Consider the following 18,426-nt stretch of genomic DNA (forward strand, 5'->3'; position numbering starts at 1 on the left):
GTTCAAATCAATTAAAACCTATCAAAAGGTGTTTGTGTACCATACTGTTAGCCAGTATTAATCTGAAAAGATACTGTACTTTTTTGCCAGTCGATTGTCGATTGTTCTTCGCCACACGTTGCAGTTTTCAATCTAGTATTACAATCTCTCCTCTGTCTCAAATTGTACACTTTCTTCATATGATTGATGCATTAAATGTTTTGCATTTCATTCTTCAGGGTCAAAAAGTATCCTTAGCAACATGATGAAGGGTGTTTTTAACAGGGTAATGACCCTAAACATACGGCCAAACTAAACCAAACTACAGGAGAAATAATTTTTTGAGAACTATTTACTTGTGTTACTTTGTACCTGTAAAACAAAAAAAATCTGCAGATTCTAGCTTCCTTTATCACGGTTTCTATATATAATGAGGTATGTTTGATATCCGTGACAAGATTCCTCTTCTCTTTGAAGAAGCAGGTCCAGAAGAGCTTTCTTAATTTTAACCAGGTTAACCTTTCAGACTATACAGCTGATGGGACATCCTGTAGTTCAAGAACTATTCAACAGAATAATGGAAGAATCTTCCTGTACCTGAGGGATACAGATCAACAGAATGTTTTTTAGATTTAAATACAGTTGAGTATTTTCTCTTCTTGCATGTTCTATCACAGCCAGCAGAGGGAGGCATAAAGACACTTCCAAGCCTGACAAATATTCAGATCAAATGCAGGACAAAGTAGTTAAAGATACAGTACATCACATTTTAAGTGAAGGATTTTGTTTTTTTAACGACAGTTTTTAAATCTTTGTGTGCAAGTATCACCATTAAAGCAAACCCAAAGGGATCAGTTGGATGAATAAAGACCCTAAGCACATACTGTATCTGAAAACTAAAGTACACTGATCTAACAACTATAAAATAATGGCATATGCAAAAGAATTGACAAATCCTGTCCATAGTGAGAATAGCCAGTCACAGGGTATGGACCATAATTCTTTATCTGTAAAGCAACAGATAGCAGACCAGGCCTAGTTTTTTGGCATACTGCAGTAATGGGAAATGAGCTTATCTTATGCAGGTGAGGTAATAAGAAGCATGATTGTACAAGCTTGTCCCTGGTGCTTTACCGGAGGCACCAAGACACTTGGCTAATGTGTTACTTCAGAACAGGGACTGAAGAGCATATAGGTTTCCCATGTCTGAACCCTACTGAGCATGTGCAGGGTACTGTTGGAATGCAGTTCACTGCTTTCAACTACCTATGACGCATGCATGGCTTTTTCCTGTATGAGTGGTTCCATTTTTTTACACAAAGGCCTGTGATTGTCTACTGAGTCAGTGACATGACATATTACAGATGTAACAAATTACCAGGAAAAGTTTTAAACGACTAAACAAGTTATTAATTTCATGTACCGTTAGGGTTTTCTTTTTGCTTTAATTCTGGGAAAACTCTTTGGATTGAATCACAAGAATTGAACTCACAAACTCCGGGTCGTAAGACAAAAATCCTAACCACTTCCCTATTACATGCTTGTTTTAGGGAGAATGAGACTAATAGGTGTTATTCTTAGTGCATGAACTGCCATATTATTATAGGTATGTTCTAATATTTTGATAGAAATTGAAAAGGAAAAACAGATGTTTTTGACATGGACTGGACTCCCCTGTACCCTGGACATAGCTGGCAGTGAAAAAGCAGATTACAATCTTAAAAGTGCTTTAAGGGCCCTCAAAGGTTAGGCTACATGACTTGGGAATTGTATCCAAGTTATCACAATCTTATTCTTCATGAAGAATGATCTTCTGTTTCTTTATGTTGAAAAGTCCTCAATTTAATTTCCACAATTCTGCATTTGTGTTTGAAAAATTCTACATTCTTCAGTCAGTTAAATTTTTTTACCAGAGCAGAAACATGAATTCTCTCCTTTCTCACACTGTGTCTTGCTTTTTCAAATGGTATATACAGTAGTCTGGATTGAGATTATCTGAATATCTAGATCACAGGGGTCTGGAATATCATTTGCTCTCTAAACCCCCCAAAAATGACAACCATCAAAAGCTACAGTCATGGAAGGAAGGAAACGTTTCAGATTAATTGTTGTTTATAAACTTTATTAATGCACATATGTAGTTTAATAAGCAATATTTATTAAACTAATCAGTGTAAACAGTGTAAAACATCAATTCAGAAGTCCAGTCAATTTGTCTTAACATGCAGACAGCCAGTGGGATATACCCACTATAAACCTGATCTCTTCATATTTGAGAAGCTTATCAAGTAAAGGCTTGGTTGGTACCTGGATGAAGGACAGGCATTCTTCATTTGAAGTGCCAGGTTTCTCTCTACAGTTATCAGTTAAGCCATCTCGCAGGTCACTGGTAGAGCTCACGAATGTGTTATTTTTGTGCCAAATCATCCAAGGCATTATGTTATCCCAGCCGAACACATTCATTATTGTGCATTCTTTCTTTATCATATAATAACATAGAATGGCCCCATATATTTATTTGCTTGGTCATACGCAAAGATATTTATGGATTCCACACTCAAAAAGCATATCAATAAGCCAGGTCTTGGAACTGTGGAAATCACAACAATTCTTGAAGTTAAGAAGAGCAGAAGTTTTCTTTAGCTGCAACATGGTTAAAAAATATATGTTAAGGGTGAAAGTAAAACAACCAGCTTCCTCTGGGTAGAATGGGAGATCAGACTGAATCTGTGCCAAGCTGGATGTGGAAATTCCAGTTCCAAATCAAAGATTTTATGTCTGAGGCATGTGCATAATTGTATTCTCTATGCTTCATTGCAAAGAAAACAGTGATAAGGGAATTTCCAAATGAAATGGAGTTAAAGTTGGGCACATGATAGTTTGAGGGGATTCACAATGATTTTTCCCCCTGAAAGGCATTTCAGACTACGGTATAAAGAATGTTTAGAAATCCTGCTATTAGAATATTCCCTTCCTTTACTTTCACTCTCAATCTGTCTTATTAATATTTCTATATCTAAACCACATCAGATTATGTGGCCAGAGCTTATTCTGGTTTCCATGATGTGAAGCAGACTAGGAGAACCCATGACTTCGCCCATCACAGGGATCACCCCCCAGCAACGCTGCACCCCACTTATACAACTGGGTGAACTGGTGTACTGGGATACCTGGAAGTACCTCACTTAATGTACAACAGCAGCACCTGCAGTGCAGACTCAAATTCACAACCCATCCCTATATTCAAACTCCTTGTTATCAGTTTGCTTCCTTAAAATACTCAGAAGACTATCTATATTTGAGATTAACAAACTGCTTCCAATAAACAGTGACTGAAATAAACTAGTTTAAAAAATGCAACAGGATAGCAATATATTCTATACATATGCAGGTTTTTCATAGGCTCATTACCATTTTAAGTGATATCTGACAGATAATATTTTGCAGAGATTCATCTGAACCTGTGTCTAACCATCTCCATGGGTGTGTCTTTTTTCTTACAAGTACTGTGCTCAGAAAAAAGGGATTAATGACATATTAATGTGAGTCTTTGTTTCAAAATATTGTCTACTTCAATCAAATACTAGAAAACACATAGTTTCACTGCAATGAGTGCATACATGTGTATATAATCCATCATGCATGTTTGTTTAGTTTGTATTTTACCTGATAAACCTTAAAGGTTACCATAGTTAAAGTGTGCTTCTAAATGTCTATAGTAGGAATACTCATTTTTGTTTTTATTTTTTCTCTTATTTTCAATGGAAATGAAGTGGTACATATTTGTATCACAAACTTTTATTTGAGTCACAAACTTTTAGTGATTATGTTTAGTCAATACTTTGAAATATTACTTGGATTAAAAAAAAAACAACTTAATGTACCCAATTCCAACATAATGACAGTTAGTCCTTATCTAATAATAGGTAAATTAAATACCTTTTTTATTTTTAACGTTTTCATATGTTGTTTCATGGTTCTTGTTGACTCTAGGTTTTCCACCTCACATTCCACATAAGCATAAGCTTCTGAATGGGAATGTCTAGAAGTCAGTGCTAGGTGACAAACATTGGCAGAATCACTAAAACAAATGTTTTACTAAGACAAGCCAAAGTCTCAGCTGTTTTCATGTAACAGTTACGTTGTATACCAGTTCTTTTCTTTAGAAACCTTTTCACATTCAAAAGAAACATATAGACTTAGTTTTGAGCAATATCTCTTAAATTAGCATCCTCAAAGACATTTTGTGAATTATTTTTGTTGTGCTTACCAAGAAACAAACATTTGGCAAGGTGGTAAAACATTTTTTTGAAACATAGCAACTTTTACAGAAATGTGCTGTTTCACTGAATGTCTTTAGCTATTGTAAGTATTGTGGTGTTTAATCCAGAAAATGGTAGGACTGGCTAAAGAACTCAACTGAATGACCTCTAGCTTACATTAGGATCTGTATCGGCAGTCTCAGTCTCTTGAGAAACAATGCAGACTTCAACAGGGTCTCTGGGCTGGACTCTGACTCCAGTGTCAACAGTTGTGTAGGGTAGGGTGGTCTTCTCCAGCAGGAATACCTCATGCCCTGGCTAGTTTCAGCATCTCTGCAACATCCAACAGTTTCTCTCGGGGCTTGCCAGCTTCCTTCCCCTTCATTATCTCTGCAGCATCTATCTTTTCCCATCCGGTGAATGACACTGGAGACACACCTGAAATCGAGATTCACCTAACTTAGTAAAACAGTGGAAGAAACCTCCAAGGATTAAAATACTGTGTGGTGTTGCAGAAATCCGAACTTATTGTTTCCATTAATCCATTTAATTAACTTGTCTATTATCCTCTCTCCAGTTAATCCCCACTTCCACTGTTTTTGCCCCAGAAGCAGCTGAGATGGACAGTGTGGTCAAAGTGTACAAGGAGAGTGTTTCCACTGTAGCTCAGACATAATATTCTGCTGGTGCAGTTGAATCATCTCTTGTACCCATGAAGGATAAAACAGTACTGGCTAGACATGTAAATGTCAAAATTCTTAAAAATACCCAGTTACAGTACATAGAATGAAGCAAGACAGGAAACTAAAGCAATCCTGAATCTCAAAAGATAATTGAAACCATAGGCAGTTAGAAAGCTTGTAAGCAATTACATTTTTAAAAAGTTGAATCTCATTGTACGAGAGGTGAAAGGTCATCTCTGGACTTAAAGAGTTAGTTACCTACACCATTTTTAAACAGTGGCAGAAATCTAAGTGCAAAATGATATTCTAGAGTCCCGAAGCCCTGTGTTTGATACTATTACCAGATCAAAACAGGTGAAGAAAGGAAAGAAAAAAACTAGAACTGCCAGCAGTTCTGAAGGTTTTCAAGCAAGTACCATGGTTATGAAATACTGAAGCAATGTGGCAGTAAGATTGCTATTGAATATATGTTATTTTCAAAGACAGAATTTTACCAGAACAATAATAATTATTTGCAAGTAAAGAATGTGTCATACTTAAATCATAGGAAACAGAGTTTTCCGGCTTCTGCTAATTTTCTGGATAAGCACGGCAGGGCCATTAAAAAAATATAATTATGTGGCATTACACTTTGGGTTTTGCTGAAAAGAAATAACAGTAACTTTTAAATGACAGCACAAAATTAATATTCTTTTACCAACTAAACTTTTACCATCCCTAAGCCATACATTAAATCTTATGTTCAGTGTTATGGAAATCACATTGAGTTTTACAAAGTTTATTATAATGCAGTTTTTAAAGTGCATTAAGATACATAATGCTTCTGTGTAATACCTTGCTGCTCCAACACGACTTTTACAGACACGTAACCAGGCTTGGCACTGGTGGTGTCCAGCTGCCCAGACTCTAAGTCCTGCAACACAGAGCGCGCTGTGTCAAAGCTGTCATTCATGGTGGTGGCGATCACACCTGTAGGGCCCCTCTTTACCCAACCGCTGCAGTAAAGACCTTGAGGAGAAAGTTTCAAGTTGTTAGAAGCAACGTGGGGTGACCACAAATCCTATTAAACACACAGACCCGAGAAAAAGTCTACACTCTGTTAGCCAATCTATCTTCCTCATGCTTAAGGAGACACCATTTATATTATATTACAGGTTTACGTCCTGATCACTCCTGTAACCGTCAGCCTTCATGGCCTGATTTCTCTCCAGCACTGTTCTACAGTATATCTCCTCAAGATTGCATCAGGAAAGACAGAAATAAAATAAAGACAGCAGTGTAAAAATGAAAATGTAATATAAAATAACTGAAACACAGCTGCCTTAGATATTTGAATGATGATATAAATAAAAATCATTTTTTGTCTAAGTTCAACTTTGCTGAAAATAGTTAATTTCACAAAACAATCAGCGGCACTTGCTGACTTCTGTCCTCTTAGGCAAACAGATAATAATCATCTAATCCACTCCCCTTATCCAGCAACATCTCTCAGGAGTTTTAACAGGAACTGTCTTGAAAGCTTGATCTTGTGAGACCACAGTACACGATGCAAGGATTATCCTATCCTGTGTTTGAGGGAAAGATTAACTAAATTAACTAAATTCAGATTCCTAGAGTGAAGTAGAGCTGGGATGCCAGTAGGTGACATACTTTCCTCTGGGCCAAAAAAAAACACCTATTACTGAAACCACAGGTATAGAAGACACTGCCTTATGGGAAATTTCATGCATGAGTAATAAACTAAGATACACAATATTTGGTATCTTGAGTGGTCTCTTGGAAATATTCAAGACAATAAGTATAAGCATCAACCACAGTGCCCTGTCTTAATTGTTTCTCATGTGGTCCACCTACATGTAAATCTCTCCGAACTTAAATGAGATCCAATCTATCACTATTCTGCCTTATCTAACCAGAAGTTTGCATGGTATGCAAAGAAGATAGAAAGGCTAGGCAACCCTCATTTTCAAACACCAGGTTCCAGCAGGTTTTAGAAACATCTTTCAGATAAAATCTGAGAAACACCTGGAGAAAATACTGTAGGTTATTTGACTTCCTTGCCCTCCCTCACCTGGTGCCTGGTTCACTCTCCCCATTGTGTTAGGTATCACTGCCTGCTTGTAGTCAAAGGGCACAGCTGGGTCAATAGGAAGGCTCTGGTAACCAATGCTGTTGATAATTAGGCCGCAGTTAACATCTTCCCGCCCTTCTGTGGGTGTTACCCTGGCACTGTCTCCTGAGCCCTGTAGAGAGGAAAAAATAACAGTGAGGAACGAGCCCAGGGAGGATGTTTTCAAGTCTTCCTGAGGTGAATAATATTCTTCTGATCTACTTGACTGCAGCATTTCACTATAGCCACTACCTAAACCCCCCCACATGGATCCTGTTAATTACCAATGAAATAGAGAACCTGGCTGCAACCCTCCTTTCAAAATGAGTTTTCTCAACCAGACATACACAGACTGCTTATTTTTGAGTTGCATTTAATCCTTTAATTTAAAGCTAAAGTTAAATTTGCTGCTTGTTATATATTTAAGGCAAACACTTTGAGACTTTGAAAAGATGAAGTGCCTGTTGGATCACAAACTTAGAATGTAACTTGTAACTTATTGTCGTCTCACAAAAAAATAGTAAACACGTGAAAATATCCTAATTCTGCTTTCCTTGCACAATTACGTATACATGACTAAAACAATCTTCACGTTTTCAGATATATATAATTCACACAATGAAATTAATCCATGAAATGCTCAAGTCTGTAGCAGTCTAGTGCCTGGCTCTTGCTTGCAAACTTTCGCTTTTTCAGTGCACTGCAGGTTCTTTTATCCTTGCACATTAATTTCCTGCTGAACTTCTGTTTAAAAAAAAAAGGACTCTGCTATGCAAAAGCTCAGGCACACTCAGCCATTTAACAATCTCTAATCCACATTAATCTAAATCTTCTAAAACTGGATCACAACAACTTAACTGTGCATGGAGTGATGCAGCTATTCCTTCACATTTACCAATCAAATCTAAGTGACCCATTGTCTGTTGTTCCTCATTATTTTTGTGGCAGAAGGCACTCCTAAACACAACATTTCAGGAATTATTTAAAAGAGTAAGAGGACTGACATTTTACGACTTCATTAAAGTAATAGTAAAATAAAGTAATACTATAAAATCTCCTATGTAATGCTATTCTCACTTGACAAAACTATTCGTACATTTTCTGTAACAGAAAGGAAGATTTTTTAAAACAAAAAGTGTGGCTACCATTTGGAAAACTTTGAAATAAAATATCAATAGCTACACTCCTGTTAGCTGTTTTTATATATCCAGTGTTAATTTTCAATCATTGACAATAAGGTAGCCGAAGTTCCTTAATTGCTGATCAATCAGCTCAGAATTTCTCCTGAAGTATCAGAATATAAAATCAGTTGTATATAAAATAATTAACTGTCTGATTCTCTGACTCTTCAGTGACATCCTGCCATTTGACACAATCACATAAATTTGGTATACTATAAGTTTAATTCACTTAAACATGCACATGCATACCTGTGAAAAATAACAAAACACTTTACAGACAGTAACTTCACCTTCTAACCTTTTAATCTGAACCTTGAATGCCTTGTGAAATTGAAATTTTTACTGGTGTTTAAAAAAGTTTTGACTGTCCCGTTTGGTATAACAAATCCTCTGTTGAGATTACCATGTGTAAAACTGATGAAAATACAGAATTAGTGCATGAAGTTCTATTGTTATACTGCATAAAATGTGGATTATGTAGTTCTTCAATGTTATGATGCAACTCAATGTTTACCCTTTTTTGAATGAAATGAATGCATTCGCATGTCATTGTCTAATTCATGCAGGAGGTTTCGTGGTTTCTTCAACATTAACACATTTACATAAAACCCAAACCTAACTCTCACCTAGTCTGCAACCTGCATGTGAAAAGACTTTCATATATGCACCTAAGCTGCTACTTGCTGAGTGTGCAATGCAGCTTAGCTGCTCTTGTTATAGCCAGATAACGCTGATCTCACCTCCAGCCTGTTGACAGCCAGGCGGATGCCTACTGCTCTTGCACCATCCGCCTTGGCCAGGATCTCCACAGGGCTGCGCAGGAACTTGAACCCCCAGCAACGGGAGGCCGCGGCCTGTCTCTCTGCCTCCTTCCCCACAGGCTTCTCCATGGCTGCCTTCAGCAACAGTTCACTCAGTCTCTTTCTGGGCCTGGGCAAGTCTGCAGGAAAAACAGGAGAGTCAGAAGCCCATCCAGAATTAAGACCAAGATTTAGCCGGCAGCCATATCACCATGCAACTCACAACTGACAACCCACTGAAGCTAATCAGGTGTGAGCCTGGTTAGTACCTGGATGTGGGACATCCTGGGAAAAACTAAGGTTGCTGCTGGAAGAGGTGTCAGTGGGGCCAGATGATGGCACTCACCCTGCGGTCTGTGTGGGTCCTAAAGTCCCAGTAGAGTGACGGGGACATTATACTGTATATTGCCATTATTATCCCTTGAAGCTAGATCTCTTCCTTTCTCAGAAAATACACAAGACAAGTTTCTGTCAGCACTTGAGAGACCTCACAAAAAACAAGGTTGTGGATTTGGTGCTGATGGACCAGTAGCTGGAATTATCCCTCTTCACCAGTGTTTCCCAGTCCTGGTGCTGGAGCATCCCTGCATCTTCTAATTTTCATTCCAACTGAGCTCTCAATCAATTAAGGTTATGAAGCCCTTAACTGAACCAATTAAATAGATTTTAACTTTCAGCACTTAGGACTCTGTTTGTCATGTTTAAAAATTAAGCAAGTGCTGCATGAGCCCATTGGTTAAACTCAAACTAGTCATTGGAACTATAAACCTGACAGAAGAGCTCAAGTCCTGCATTTTGCACAGGTTTCATGATGATTTCTAACACCAAATAACTCTGTAAGAACTGAAATAGTTTTAAAACTACAGATAACTACAGTTCAACCTTAAGTTTTAATGTGCTAAACTAAGAGAGCTCATTTGAAACACAAACTAAAAGATACATTGATCTATGGCTAGGAGTAGGAAACACTGATCTATACCAAATATTCTGAATTAATGTTTGGTATAAATCAGTGAATTAAGTTAAGATCTCACAAACGATATGGTAAATGAAAGACAGTTAACTAAAGTGATGTTTTGTGCATTTACTGGGACAATTATTAATTGTAGCAGTAAGTCACAAAATGATTCTTTGATGGCTATCAGAAAACCGACCTTGTGGGATAACTCAGCAACGCACACACACAGATACTAATACATGACAATACGTTTATTAATATATAAAATGTGCAAATAACAACATATCAGATCTTAAGACTGAGGGTTATTCAATAACGAAGAGTAACAAACCAAGAGGGACATACATTCAATATACCATTCATTTATACAATTTTGTAAATGAACTTTGATTACAACTTCTGCTCTAGATACTCAAAGGCAAGTACATCACTCATAGGAATTAAATTGATATCAACTGGGGTTGAGGTAACAAATGAATTCTCGAGCTGTAATGCAGAATGTTGAAGATTCATCCAATCTGTGTGAATTCAGATCTCCCGCGGACACAAGGGAACAGCGACAGGCTGTTGCTGTGTCCAATCGGACACAGTGGGAGAAGGAGGGAGAGATTTCTGCTGCAACGCGCTGGCAGTGGGCTCTCTGAAGACTGGCTAGTTAGTTCTGGCTTAACTAGCAGAGATTGTGCACATGGAAAGTGACTGCATGTCCAAGCAAGTCACACTCTTTAGATGGGAAGACCGGTTCGTTCCCGATGTACGCTAGTCCTGAATCCTGAGATTCAGCTGTCGACAATTGGGGTTAACCTGCCCTACCAGTTCCTGATTGGCTGATCGAAGTGGAGGATGGGTAACCATGCTCTCTGACATTAGGGTTGTAAACAACCTGGGATGAGACTCTCCCTTGGAATCTCCCAGACAGTAAGGCGCTAGAGATGACCATTTATTAGGGTGGCTGGAGAATCTCAGCCTTGGGAGTTGTTCCTTATCAGGAAACTCTATCAGATAGAAAAACACCTTAAATCTGAACCAGATGGAATGGCCTCTCTGTGTCCAGCACCACTGAGATGAGGGAGAGAGGGACTGGCAAGGGAGCAGCAAACTTAATGCCTGTATTATTAATAAGCCTTGACGCTACAGTGACATGGGCAAACCAAAAACACAGGCTGTGAAGTTTAGCAGAGTTAAAGTCACCATCAGACTCCCCTACAAAATAAGATATTGATGCCATTTAAACTTAATGAGTATAGTTACACAATAAAGGTCAAATAAATTAAGGCTAAAATTTAAACCTTAAGAGTCAATTTAAATAAGTTTAGAAGCAAGATTTAAAAACAGCAGATATACTAATTTTTCTTGAATATTGTGTAAAAAATACCTTACTGGCATACAATAGCTTACTATTGCATTTTTGTAGAAACATTGGCTTTAACATGCCATTTTTTCTTCCAGGTTAACTTGCCAAATACCACTGTCTTTCTGCTTTCTGGTACCAGATTAGTCCGTTGGCAGGCAATTTGGGCTCTTATCCATGTGAGTGGAATTAATATCTCAACCTGTACAGTACTGTGTATATGAACAGAGCTTTTACATTTGCCCTAGTTTTCATAAATATTTTTTAAATATTTCCTAACTACTGAAATTCAATGTAATTTGAACCTCAGCAATAATAGGCTTGAATTTCCACTCTGACCAAATACTTTATTAACAGCACTACTCTTCCAGCAATTGTTACCATTTCTGATAAGCCCATCATGATAGCTTTCATCACTTTTTTGTGTTTTTTCCTTTAGAAATTCAAACAGAAGAGAAACTTTAAAGTTCTAAAATGAAAGTAACCAAGAACAGCTGCACATTCCTTGCAAGCAGATAAATGAAAAGTGGATATAGAAACACAGTAAAATACTGGCTCAGGAAAAGATTTTCAGATCATATGGGAAACCTTATCAACAAAAAACAGAGTAAAAAAAGTACAGAAATTCCTTTATCGCTTCAGAGGTATTGCAGTTTGTGTGAACTTGCATTTCCCAAGCAATCTATTAACATCTGAATTTGAATATGATCATCTACAAACAGTATTTTCATTTCATACTCTCTCTCTCTCATCCTAGCGTTAATCCCACATCAGCAGGGTCCGCTTGTCTCCATTTGGTGGTTTGAACCAAATCTTTGAGCTGACGTTGCCATTAAATGTGACTGAGAATACTCCGCCTGCTGTCGGAGTGGGGGGGGGGGGGGGGGGGGGGAGGAGAACAAAGTAATGTAGCCAATTCATAGAGGGGGATTATTAGGAGGCATAGGAAATTTGGCCAGGACACCGGGGTTACACCCCTTCTCTTTTCGAGAAACACCCTGGGATTTTTAATGACCACAGAGAGTCAGGACCTCGGTTTTACATCTCATCCGAAAGACGGCGCTTGTTTACAGTATAGTGTCCCCGTCACTATACTGGGGCATTAGGACCCACATGGATCGCAGGATGAGTGCCCTCTGCTCTGCCTCACTAACACCTCTTCCAGCAGCAACCTTAGTGTTTCCCAGGAGGTCTCCCATCCAGGTACTGACCAGGCTCATACATGCTTAGCTTCAGTGGGCTGCCAAATGTAAATTGCAGGGTGACATGGCTGCTGGCTCTATTTTCATTTCATACTATGCTTGGCAATTCTGATCAATAAAGGGAAAAACTGAATTTTGTAATGACTAAGTTCAAAACTGCACAAAGCCACATACAGCTAAACCTGTCCTGTTATTGTAATCTATCACAAAATCAGGAATAAAAATAAAAATAATGGTGTCCTGTCCAGGGAGTATCTTGTATCGTTGCTGCCAGAATAGGCTCTGGCTCTCTTGTGACTGTGAACTGGATGAAGCAGTTATAAAATGAATGGATGAAGTTCCAGACATTTTAATCGTGCATATTTGAGGTTATTGCTCTCTGGAATGCCCATCAGAAATGCCCATCTGCAAGAAACTGTCCCACTTACATTTAAGTTACTTACTTTAAAGTACTCTGACATTTAAAGGTAAAACTGTCACTATCAGTACAACCCACAAGTAGCAGAAGTACAATCTAGCAATTTACAATAAAAACAACTGATGTTGACTTTGTTACACGTCACAACAGGAAATTTACAACAGGAAAAATGCTTTCTGAGCTTTAAGTAAATCTGTATGTGTTTCTCCTTTGGCGAAAAATAAAAGTGAGAATTAACACCGATGACACAAGCCAGGCATAAGCAGAGCAGCCCCCTCACCCACAGCCTGGTGTGTACGTGAGGATATCTAGGGCATAAGTAAGTCTAAGACGAGAATCTATAGGCATTGTGCCTTTAACATAACCAAAAAGTTGGGGTAAGAGGTTACGCACTGGGATAGCATCTCTTTACCATACTATCATGTTGATCACATGCTTAACATTTTTGTCGCACCTTCAATGACATCTTTGAGCCCTTCGAAATCTGCAGGATCCAGCTGTGGTTTGGAGCCTGGCAACTTAATCATCTCTCTGAGTTCCTGAATAAAACAGTTCCGATTCATCAGTCTATGAGCGAGTGGAAAGATAAAAAACTCAGACACGCAGGCATAGTAAAATTTCTTATAACTGTATGTCATTGTTGTAATTAGCACAATAATTTCACGCAAACAATGGCTCTGCTATTAGAACAACACAAATTACTCTGAATATAACATTAAAATGAATAAAGAGATTTTCAAATCCTATCAGGGATCTCCATGATATGATTTAGTCATCTTTACAACACCCGAGGTACATAAAAGTAACGAAAAACCAACAGGATATACATTTTAGTGTGTAGGCTCTACATCAGTTAGAGTATCCTTCAAAGAGTGGATTGTAAATTGAGTTACTCTGAGAAAAAACACTGGTTGCTACAAATATTAATTGAGCATATGGACCTTATGTTTGGGGGTATCTCTAGTAAACATGATGAGATGAAAAACAGCACTGGTTCATGTGAGGCTCTTTTGTTTCCTCCAATTATAAAATTGAGCTAACACACAGTAATTACATCTGGTAACAAGCCTGAGATGAACCATGTTTCTGCTGTGTAGGAATCCACTGAAGCAAATACTAATCCTGTAGTACAAGGCTTTAATCCATTTTTGGCACTAGGAGCTGTGGGTTGTAATAAAAATCAGCACTGGAGACACAGAAAGGCAATGAATTTTAATATCTCAAAGCCTGAAATATGTAGTATGCGCCTGATCCAACAGTAAATCGTTAGCCCATAACAGCCAAAATTTTGCTTTGTCAAAACAGCCTAAACCGATTCCTTGAAATCTGGTGAGGTTGTCGCACAGCAACAATGTAACAGCCCAACTTACCTTGATTGTGCAGGCTACCTGTAGGGGGCCCCTTCTTCCCACAATCAGCACCCTCTGTATTTTACTGGCTGCAATTGCCTCCAGGGAGCTCTCTGTGATGTCAGTTTTCTGCACAGAGATCACACTGTCAGTCAGTGGAGGAGAGATGCCTTCAACCCAGGAAAAAAAAAGTATGGTGATCTGATGAAGTGACAGCTATCCTACAGGGCAACAGTAGTCTCGTTTATCACAGTTGCAAAATAACTGAAATAGAAACACAAGGAACTTCAACAAATGTGTATAGTCATTAATATAAAAATATTAATAATTAACAAATGAAACAATTGTCAGATTGTTAAAAAAGATATAAATAAAAGTTATATTCCTCTGATGAGAAAACATTTTCAGCTCTCTCCTTCACTTCTGTATAGATCTGAAGGAAGTTCCAATTTACTTTTTTCTACTTTTCAGTGTAAAATTTAATTCTAGTTTTTATTTATGAAGATGTGACCTTATTTTCTTCTCTAAAGCGAAAGTAAAGCCAATCGTCTGCTCAAGTTAAAAAAAAACTTTGAAAGAAAGTACATTTGACGTTTTGTTCAGGCAATCCTTATACTTCTACTACGGTTTCTGCATGATAAAACAAGTCTGTCTAAGAATGTGTCTGAATGTGACCATGTGTAACTGCACCACAAGGCTTTCGCCCCCCTCTCAGTTTCCTCTGACGGCACCTGGGCAGATGGTATCAGTAGGTGTATGGACCACTAAGTGCTTTACATTAGTAAACAGAATTTGAAAAATTATCTTGCTTGTGATACAAGTCTTCCATTCTTATACGGCTGTGATATCAGATACATCATACATCAAAAGCATATTTATGCACCCACATAGAATGTTGCATTGCACAATGTATGGTTGGCCTCTAGGCAAAGGCGGTTTATGGTGGTTTTATGGGGAATTTCACAAGTTTCAAAAGGAAATCAGACAGTTGCTGCAGATAAATCATATCAGGAGTAACTCTGACAAACGAGGGTGCACAGAATTCCTCACAGGTCATTTCCCAAAACATCCTGTGCTGCTTTTAATGGTTTTCCATGACACTACAGAGATTTCACGTCCCGTCTTACAACACATTATCTGTCATCCATCTTAGGTTAATAATTTAATTGTCTGATCAGGCTGGAACAAAAGTTCAGGAAATGAGGGCCCTGCTGTAACCTAACAGGAAACTAACTGCTGTCCTGCTATGCAAAACTGACAATCTTCATGAGAATACCCATAAAATAAGTCTCATGTCAACCAACAGGTTCTTACAACAAAGCCTTTTTCATAAAAAGCAGACAAGCATTACAGAATGTAAAGCGTTATGGCATAATCAGCTAAGATAAAAACATCATCCTTGTAAATAAAAAGTGACCTTGGTCACCAATAGTTTACAAAGCACAATTACAATCTAGATCAGAGGTCAAAGGCCTTTCAGAAGGGGCCTGCCAAGAGTTAGCGCCTGCAACTTGTTTTTTTAAAAGTCAATAACAGTCTTATTTTATTAATCTAAATGTAAGTCTTATATTAAGATATAAAATTAATAATTTATACCCACAATACACATTAATATTCTTATCATTTAGTGTCATCCCTGCCTTGCTTTCCCTTGCTGAGTTCTCCTATATCTGGCTCATATCTTGACATTTTAACCTCACAGTGCTCAGTTGTTAATTATTAAAGAACTGGGATCGCATGTGAAAATACTTGTTCACAGAAGTATGTTGATCCAAATGTTGAGAGCAGTGAAAATGCCACTTTCTTCAAAGTCAAATTTCACTGGCAGGGACTTCCAACAGGTCATGACAGACACTGTGATCCCAAACCTAAGTTCCATAAGCCTGAGCAATGTAATTCAATTAGCTGCATTTCAAAATCCTCAACAGCCATCCCCAGAAACACTGAAAAAACCATAGGTATCAAAGCAGTCTGGTTTAATCACATAAGAATATGTTGGGCCAAAATGTTACAAAATCCTGAAATCTCATATAAAATTCTGTTGCCAGTTCTCACATGTACAGGGTACATGCCAAAATCACACAATGGAACAAATCCATATTCACCTCCCCAAAAGGGCTGAAATGAGCAAACATCTAATTTTGCTTTCTTTGTGATCACCATTTCATGCTAAATGTTTGACTTTACACTTGAGTGTGAAAAATGTTATCAGTGGTGTGGATTGGGAGCTTTTCTGTGAAAAAATAGGCAAGCCTTGCTAAAAATAATGCAGCAAATAAACCAAATGAATGTTTTTTTCTCCACCAAAGATCTTTCACTGGGAAGCATGACGTAGAGAATTACAGAATAGCCAAGCATAGTTTTTATATTTTACTTAATTTCTTATTATATGTCTACTTATTAGACATTTATTCCACGTTCTGTTAAAAACTCTCTTTGCGTACAAATAATGGCATGCATGCTGTAGATTGCTGACCTCTGATCTAGACGATAATCTCACAAGGAAATGAGAGTTGACCTATAAAGAGCTGATGTAATTACAGGTATATAAAGATAATAGGAATACTTTTACTTAATGGTCTAGACATGGTCCTTTTGACAAATGGTATGTTCAATAAAGCGCATCAATCTATACAAATCACTAGATAGTAATGAAGATGTCAGTGCTTTCTATCATGTGTGCCGGACAGACTGTTACATCAAAGTCATGTCCTGTGATACATTTGGTCCTTTCAGGATGAGAATGTATAATTCATCTCCTAAAACCAAAGGAGCACAGAACTTAAAAACTGTCCAAAAATGTTGTGCAAAATGTAAGTTTCTGGAAGAACAATTACATTAAAGCATTTGGGGATCCTCACTAATAAGTAAAGACATTTCGTATTATAATAATTGTCTTATAAAAGTTCTTAAATATGTAAGATTTCCTAAAGACCTCAAGGTCACATTTTTAGGGAAATATATAGTACTGTACCACACTTAAATGTTGTCTTAGAGAACCAAACAAACTTGATGAACTGATTTTAATTCTTGCCACCTCACATTATTTCAGACTTCATTGCCACTGAGCTGGTGAAACCTGATTGTATCAGCTGAAAGCATTTCAGTTTCAAGTACAGCAGCAGCTGTCCTAAAGAAGGAAACTCAGAAAAACTAAATTACAGCACTATATGTTTAGGAACATGTAACAAAATAGCTCTTTAGACCTTAGTGCAATAAATATATAATAATTAACACATTCCTTTTTAATAGCTATTTGCTCTTATCGTTGAACATAACCTTTAACCGAGTTTCACCGAGTGTCTGAAGTCTCCAGTCTTCATCAGCATTATTAAATCTTGAAAGATTATGAATTGCTGGGTACTACGGAACGGGAGTCTATTGATAATAAAAATGTAACAGCAGTAGTGCAATCTTTGTTTTTAAAACAGCTGTTTATTAAATATTGTAGGTCCACTTGAGAAATATTTTACACAGAAAATCCCTAGTGACCGTAATTTGTAATATTCTAACTGCTTATAGTTTGAAAGATATAGTACTATTTATTCATCTCCATTTTTAAATAAGGTGCGTATAATTGTTTTTCATTGTTTACAATTTGATAAGGTTTTAGTTTTGAGTTGAAGCAGCAGTTAAATGTAAGAGTATCTTCAGTCTGCCATTACTCAAAACTGCATGTAATGCTTTTTAATTGGAATCTGCTCTTTCTCTTATTAAGATGTACCAATTTGATTATATCAATTTATAAGTTACTTGGTTCAGTGTTACATCACTGTTAGGGGCTGTGCATGAATTCCTGTAGATGTAGACTTACAGAACCATCTTCCATTTTTCACACGTGATACACACATCATCTACAAATATCTTGCTCTCTCATTGAGAATTTCACTGAACAATTCCCCTGCTGATACACCCCGACTGTCTGTTGGGAGGCCCAGTAAGAGCTCTGTTCGGGCATTAAAAGAAAAAGAGTCACCTTGAGAAGCTCCACGGGAGACAGCAGTATCCGAGCCACATCCAGAGCTACGTTTCCTTGCCCCAGAATTACGGCTGTCTCACTGCTGAGGTCAGGCTCCAGCTGAAAAGACCCACAAAAAATCACCAACAAAGATAAGGCTCAAGGATGAAAGGTC

General features: G+C 37.6%; 1 protein-coding gene across 2 annotated transcripts in view; it reads right to left on the reverse strand.

Annotated features, from left to right (window-relative positions):
- Positions 1–2,084: 2,084 nt before the first annotated feature.
- The window catches only part of fdxr (ferredoxin reductase), a 30,329-nt gene continuing 13,987 nt past the window's right edge, over positions 2,085–18,426 (reverse strand). For both annotated transcript variants that reach the window (XM_088928287.1, XM_088928288.1), the window contains 7 exons: positions 18,270–18,371; positions 14,315–14,422; positions 13,399–13,483; positions 8,956–9,155; positions 6,996–7,167; positions 5,759–5,932; positions 2,085–4,679 (listed from right to left, as the gene is read on the reverse strand). In XM_088928287.1, coding sequence (XP_088784413.1) covers positions 4,549–4,679; positions 5,759–5,932; positions 6,996–7,167; positions 8,956–9,155; positions 13,399–13,483; positions 14,315–14,422; positions 18,270–18,371 — 972 coding nt within the window. In that variant the 3' untranslated portion in view covers positions 2,085–4,548. The remainder of the gene's footprint in view (positions 4,680–5,758; positions 5,933–6,995; positions 7,168–8,955; positions 9,156–13,398; positions 13,484–14,314; positions 14,423–18,269; positions 18,372–18,426) is intronic.

This window comes from Atractosteus spatula, chromosome 11, assembly GCF_055471065.1.
Source record: "Atractosteus spatula isolate fAtrSpa1 chromosome 11, fAtrSpa1.hap1, whole genome shotgun sequence".
In the NCBI taxonomy this organism is placed as follows: Eukaryota; Metazoa; Chordata; class Actinopteri; order Semionotiformes; family Lepisosteidae; genus Atractosteus; species Atractosteus spatula.